Consider the following 6,919-nt stretch of genomic DNA (forward strand, 5'->3'; position numbering starts at 1 on the left):
GCCCCTGGTGTGCCTTACAGTGCTGAACGCCTGGCTTGGCAATCAGTAATAAACATGGGAGATGCTTCCAACACAGGGACAGGTCCTGCTCCTGAAATCCAGGCTGACTTCCCTGCCTGGCCCCCAGGGTTGTTGGGGTCACTCTGGCTGTGGGTTTGTCCTTGGTGCTTCTGCCCCTGCAGCCACTCAGCCCCCCTCGAGTGCCAGCTTTCAGATGTCCCAGCCAGAGCCAACAGAGCTGCAGACACTGCATCCCAGGGGCTAAGAGAAAAAGCTGGGGGACACTTAAGCCCCGGTGCTTGCCCCAGGATATCCTTTTATCCTTGCTGCACCAGTTGTACCTCTGGCATCAGGCAGTGTTGGTGTAGCAAATGCTGGGTCAGGGTGCAGGGAGATCCATACTGAAGCCACCCCAGTGCCACCACGCTGGACCAGCAGAGTCTTTCCTGGCTCTTGCACTGGGTAAGGATGCTCTGTTTGATCCAGTTCCTTAGCGACTTTTCCCAGTTCCTGTTGCTCTTCCACTCTGGTGAACATGTTGATGTGGTACAAGAGGAGACAAAGATCATTGCCAGTGCTCCAGGGAAGTTGCCTTGTGCTGACCTTTCACTTCTGTGCAGTGAATCTGTTGCCTCCTGCCCTTGGTGTGCAAAGGGCCGGCAGTCCAGACAGCTCGTCTCCCTGCTGGGCTCCCTCCTCCCCCAGGCCAAAGTCTGCCTCTGCTTTTGGTGCCGTACATGTGATCCAGAGATGCTGACAGCAAAAATCAGTTCATAGAGCACCTGTTGCTACTTGTCTGTGGGAAATGCAGGAGGGAGCTGAGCTCTGAGCTGCAGGATGAGAAATCCTGGGCTAGCCTAAGAGAAAAAGACAGCCAGGATAGGGAATCGAGTAGCCAGGATTCCTTGAAGGGTTTTGCTCATAGAATCCCAGAGTGGTCTGGGTTGGAAGGGACCCCAAGGATCACAGAGCTCCAACCCCCTGCCACAGGCAGGGCCACCAACCTCCAGGCCTGGAGCTACACAAGGTTGCCCAGGGCTCCATCCAACCTGGCCTTGAGCACCCCCAGGGATGGGGCACCCACCCCCTCTCTGGGCAGCCTGTTCCAGCCCCTCACCACTCTCTCTGCAAAAAACTTTCCCCTAATATCTCATCTCACTCTTCCCTCCTTCAGCTTCCCTCCATCCCCCTTGTCCTGCCAGTCTCTGCCTTTTAACAAGCTGATTCCCCTCCTGTTCCTCTGCTCCCTTCAGGGACTGGGAGGCTGCAATGAGGTCCCCCCACAGCCTTCTCTTCTCCAGGCTGACCCAGCCCAGCTCCCTCAGCCTCTCTCCATAGGGGAGCTGCTCCAGCCCTCTGAGCATCTCCATGGCTCCTCTGACCCCTCTCCAACATCCCCACATCTTTCTTGTATTGAGGCCCCAGCTCTGGGCACAGGACTCCAGCTGAGGGCAGAGCAGAGAGGGACAATCCCCTCCCTGTCCCTGCTGCCACCCCTCTGCTGATGGAGCCCAGGATGCTTTGCTCTAGAAGGATTCCAGTCCTTTGAAATGGAGATAGTGTGATTAACGTTCCCTAGTTAAATCCTGAGCCTGGAACTTGAGCATAGATATTTTCTGTAAAGCTGTGATGCCAAATTTCCTAAACACTTCTGTTCTCTCCACTCAGCATTGACGATGCACTTCAGGTTAAGATAACAGACAACGCGCTATCTCGAGACCTGTTTCCCATGGACTACCACTGCCTGGGAGATAATGAGAACAGACCAGTTCGATGGATGGCTCTGGAAAGCCTGGTTAACAATGAATTTTCCAGTGCTAGTGATGTGGTAAGTTGTTTGTTGGGGTTGTGGGGGTTTTTTTGTCCCCTCTTGTATTTTTTAAATGTATTTTGTTGACATTTCCCCCTTTTTCAGCCGTTGGAGAATGATGGCACTGAGTAGGTAAGTGGTTCAGCATCTGTGTACCTGCTTCCTGCTCGTGCAGGGAGTTCAAAGGTTAAGCAGGGCTTTCTTGCACAGCAGAATTGTCTGTCACACCCTGTTCCCCCACAGTCATGTGAACAGAAAAGGGAATTAAATTCGGTGAGCCCTCTGTACTGGGGCTTGTCTGCTGCCAGAGCCCACAGCAGTGCTTGGGCTGCAGCCTCACAGGCAAAGGAGGGAGGAATTGCTTCCCTTGACCTGCTGGCTATGCTGATGCCAGCACAGTGTAGAGTGCAGCTGGCTTCTGTCCCTTCATGGCCGAGCTGCTGATGCGTTGGACTAGTTCAGCAGGTCCTTCTCTTTGAAGCTGCTGTCCAGATGGCCAGCCCCAACTGGTCCTGCCCTGCGGAGCTGTTCCCTCCCAGATGCAGGACTTGGCATTAGCTTGCCATGAACGTTGATGGAAAGCAGCTTCTTTCATGGAAGAGGTTTCTCCAGCTTCCTGAGGTCCTTCTGCAGAACCCTGTCCTCTGGCCCGTGAGCCGCTCTGCCCAGCTTCGTGTCATCCATGATCTTCCCCAGAGTCCACATTGTTACTGAAGACACAACAGTGTTGATTTCTGAGCTGGTAACCAGCTGTTAGTGGGACTACTACAGCTAGTATCAGCAGTTCGAGTCCAGCAAGACAGCCACTTCAGTGTCAACATCTCCCTGATGTGGTATGAGGATGCTGTGGCAGGTAACAGCAAAGGCTTTGCCAAAGTCAAGGTCAACATCCCTTGCTCCCCTGGTGTCTGCTGACACTGTCTCCAGGGAAGGAGTGAGCCCTGCTCCAGAAATGCTTCTGTGCTCACTGGGGAGCGTGTGGGGTTTTGTGTTGTACCCAGCCTGAGAACGGGACAGGGCAGAGAGCGGGGAGCTGCCTCGGAAAGCACGTTTCTATCCTACTAAATGGGATCAATTAGAAGTTGATTTCTGAAAATCTGGAACACAAAAACTTTGGCTGCTTGTGAAGAATGGACTTGGAAATAAACCCTCAGGTGACACCAGCAGCCAAGTGTGGAATTCTGCTGGGATGGAGGCACCTCAGTGTCAGACCGGTTCAGGGAGCTCAAGTGCAGTTCAGCACACAGGCTGTGCTGCGTAACCCCACGCTCCTCCTTGCATCCTGCAGGGATAAAAGCAGCTCCTCTTCTAATCCAGAGTCCTCCCCTTTGCGTAGGGAGTTGGCTGAGATCTGCAGGGTGAGAAGATGGGCACGGTGCAGAAAGTACCAGCTGCCCTAGGTGCTGGCTTTGCGTTTCCCTGGGTGCTGCTCACAAAGGTGGTGTGATCCGTTCCTGTCTGCTTGCTGGGAACAAAACCCCTCACCAGTCTGTGTGTAACTTCCAACCGGTGTGAGAGCGGTTGCAGGCAGCTGGGGTGGGGTGTGTTGATGTGCTTGGCCTGTGTTCTAGGCTGGCTTTTTGGATGGGTTTCTTTAAAATGGCGTTGCTGGCTTGAAACATCCCCCATGTGTTCCTCCCCTGCCAGCAGCTCTGTCGGTCAGCCAGAGCGCAGGGAAACAAAACACGCTGGATTCCTGCTGGATTTCAGTTCTGGGGAGGGATTTTTCTCCCCTCCATTGGACTTGATGCTCTGCACCTCTTTATGCAGCTGCTTAAGGAATCAGAAAGAGCAATATTCCCAAAGCAGCTCTGCTCAGATCTCACTTCCCTGGCGCAGCAAGCTCACCCCTTGCCATTTTCCGTGGAGCCTGTCCTTCCCTGCCTTCCCAGACACCACGCTGCCCTCTGAGCTTCCCCTTGGTGTGCACCAGCAGCACCCCTTCCTTCAGGCTTAGCTCAGGTAGCAGGGGGGGGTTTCCTTTGAGTAAAACCAAGACTCTTTCGAGGCTTTCAGCCTTCTGCCCCTCCTTAATCAATCGCCCTGCCCCCAGCGCCTGTAACCGCAGCGGTGAATCATCCCCGCGCCGTATCAGCACCATCTGTGTTTTGTCTCTCGATACCGGTTAGTAAATCATCTTCCTTGTGCTCACACGTGGATTCATTGATTGATTGATTAATTTTTGTCATCACCTTAAGCTCCTTCTGGCAAGTGGTGCTGGCTGAATGGTGTGTCGAAGGCTGAGCCAGCTGTCAGGTTCACTTAGATGAAACCTCTTTCTTGCGAGTGCTCCTCCTGAACGTGAGCTCCAGACTTTGCTTTAGAAAAGCCATGGTGTCCTTCAGCCTGCTCTTCTGAACCTTTGGATTTCATGTTGCTCTTGAGGAATCTCCTGTACTGCTTTGAAGCTGTAAAATGTAATGCAAAATTGTTAATTTTTTTCAAAGCCCTGAGTTTAGTGCTTGATGTTCCTCAGATCTGTTTGCAATGTCCTACTGTGCTTAGCGTTCCTCAGATCTGTTGAGCCTTTTGCAGTGTTGTACTGGGAAAATGCAGCAAATACATGATTATTTTTCCTCTTTTAGCACCTAAATCTCTGTGCATAAAGATCCTAATTCACCTCAGCACCTGCTCTGCGGTCTGTAATTGTCCCTGTGCAGCACAAACCATTGTCACACCGAACTCAGCTATAGGTGTAACACTTCTGTAACACTTTCCTACTCCGTGTATTCTTCCTCCTGACTGATTTTGAAAGAGCTCTCAAAATCCAGTGTGCTCTGTTAAGGCTGTGCTCTCTCTCTCTCTCTCTCTTTCTAGTGGGCCTTCGGAGTAACGCTGTGGGAGCTGATGACATTAGGACAGACTCCGTATGTCGATATCGATCCCTTTGAGATGGCTGCTTATTTAAAGGATGGCTATCGAATAGCTCAGCCAATCAACTGCCCTGATGAACTGTAAGTGGGTTTGGAGGGAATATAAAAGGTCTGGTTTGTAACCAGCATGTTAAGCCAGGCTTAGCAAAGAAAGAGTTGGGTTTGCCTGCCCCCGGCCTGTTTGCTCCGCCTGTTAGGCTGAGCCCAGTGTAAGTATTTGTGTGGCTTCAGTGACCTGTGTATAGGACATTGGGCTGAAACTCAACCCTCTGTTGTTGTCAAGTGTAATTTAATCCTGACCCAGCGCTTTGCCTGATTCTGGCCTGTGGAAGAAATGGGGCTGATGAACAGGATGGGAGGAGGTGGCAGCAAAGGGACCAGGGGGTCTTCAGCTCGGTTGCTTGTGGGGCTGCGGTGTGGAAGCTGCCAGGTTTGTAGGCAGGGGGCACGTCTGCTCTCTGGGTAAGACTTGTATGGAGTGGGGTTAAACTGGCAGTGCTCGGGGTGTGTTTCTCATCCTGATGCTGTAAGAGAACAGGAGGGTGTGGGCACTGCCTTCTGCCTCCCGTGTTCTCCCCAATCCCCTTTCCATGAGCCTGCCATGGAAGCACCTCCAGCTGGGCTTTTACAGGAGTTGAGCAGTTTCCCCTGGGGTGTGTGTTGCTTCCCCTGGGATCGCCTCTCGCTCATCTCTGAAGCCAGACCAGCGCTTCCCATCCCAGCATGTGTGTGGATGGCTGCAGTGCTGCCTTTGAAAGGGGCTGTTGGGCATCACCCTTGGAAGAGACAGGAGCATCCTCCTCTCTCTTGGCCCTGCGTGTTTTCTAGCAGGAGATGCTGGGTTTGTGTCCAGGCTGGGACGGTGGTCACCTGCCTTCCCTAGCCACACCATCCCTTTGTCTGTCCCCCAGGTTTGCTGTGATGGCCTGCTGTTGGGCCCTAGATCCTGAAGAAAGACCCAAGTTTCAGCAGCTGGTGCAATGTTTAACGGAATTCCACGCGGCGTTGGGAGCCTACGTCTGAAGCAGCAGGAGCAGCGGCTCAGTCCGCTGGCTGGGGGGAGGCACGGCGCACACCCGCAGCTCCCGCCGTCGCTCGGACTCGCACACCTGATGTGTATAAAGCAACACCAAAGGGAGAAAGCACTTCTTCCCAAACACTGTGCCTTAGAATGCTTTAGTAGTCAGAAGAGTTTTGTTTTTTCCTGAGACCTCCTGATATTGGATATTTTCTAGGTATCACTTTTTGCTGAGTTAAATGGAGACCTTGTCATTTGCCATCGGGATTTTTAAAGTGTAGTGAATAGTGACCTTACACACAGGATTTGGATGGACTTTGCACTCTTACAACAGACACATGGTGATGATGATGATGATTCCCTTTGCAGAAGAGTATATGGACCTGGTGAGGAACCATGAGGATGGGGGAACGGATGCAAATTCACTTTGTAGAGCATTTCCCTGCTTTTTAAAAATGTTGAAACCTGAATCTTTGTGACCAGCTCTAGTGTTTGTACTTGTATGTATCTGGAATAGCTTCTTAGTATCAACTACTTCTATTTTGAGACAACGGGCCCATTGTGGGTGGATCCACAAGTGGCATCCTACTTTATTTTGCTTTTAAAACCCGTTCAGGAATGTGTTTTGGAAAAGCTGGTCTTCAGGATACACCCCCCCACACCCACACACCCCCTTTTAAAGCATTAAGTGATTATATAAAAGTGATTCCAGTTTACCTCATGTGGAGAGTAGTTAAAGGTTGGGGTAAGAATGGTGCCCCTCCTTGCAGGTAAAAGGGTGATGTGATTTTTAAGATGGTTTTATGTGCTAAATAGAGGCCTTCAGAGAAGCGCCAAAGCAGCCCTCATGTGGGAGTCTTTCACCTCAGACTTCTGGATCCAAGTTTCTCTTGTTCCAAAAGGTACTGGTTGTTTTCTATGGGCTTTTATGGCCTGAAATGGGCTTAAATATATAAATATATATTTGTAAAGACACTTGCAGAGTAAAGAATGTTTTTCTATTATGTCTGATGTGGAAGCTTGGTCCCTCACATTGCCCTGTGCAGCCATCGTGCAGGCTGGTGGTGGTCGGGCTGGAGTCGGTAAGAAGTCACGGTGGGTCACCTGCCTGTCTGCCCACACAGCTGGTCCTTGCTGCTCAACAAAGGCTGGGTGAGCTGGGGCTGCTCAGCCTGGAGAGAAGCAGCCTGAGAGGGGATCTGATCAATGGGGATCAAT

At 51.6% G+C, this 6,919-nt stretch overlaps 1 protein-coding gene across 1 annotated transcript in view; it reads left to right on the forward strand.

Annotated features, from left to right (window-relative positions):
* The window catches only part of RYK (receptor like tyrosine kinase), a gene marked incomplete at its 5' end in the record, with an annotated part of 67,529 nt that extends 60,824 nt beyond the window's left edge, over positions 1-6,705 (forward strand). The window contains 3 exons of the mRNA XM_084267734.1: positions 1,669-1,828; positions 4,628-4,764; positions 5,595-6,705. Of these exons, the coding sequence (XP_084123860.1) occupies positions 1,669-1,828; positions 4,628-4,764; positions 5,595-5,706 (409 nt within the window). The 3' untranslated portion in view covers positions 5,707-6,705. The remainder of the gene's footprint in view (positions 1-1,668; positions 1,829-4,627; positions 4,765-5,594) is intronic.
* Positions 6,706-6,919: the final 214 nt, after the last annotated feature.

Source organism: Gallinula chloropus (assembly GCF_964237585.1).
Source record: "Gallinula chloropus genome assembly, chromosome: 8".
NCBI lineage: Eukaryota > Metazoa > Chordata > Aves > Gruiformes > Rallidae > Gallinula > Gallinula chloropus.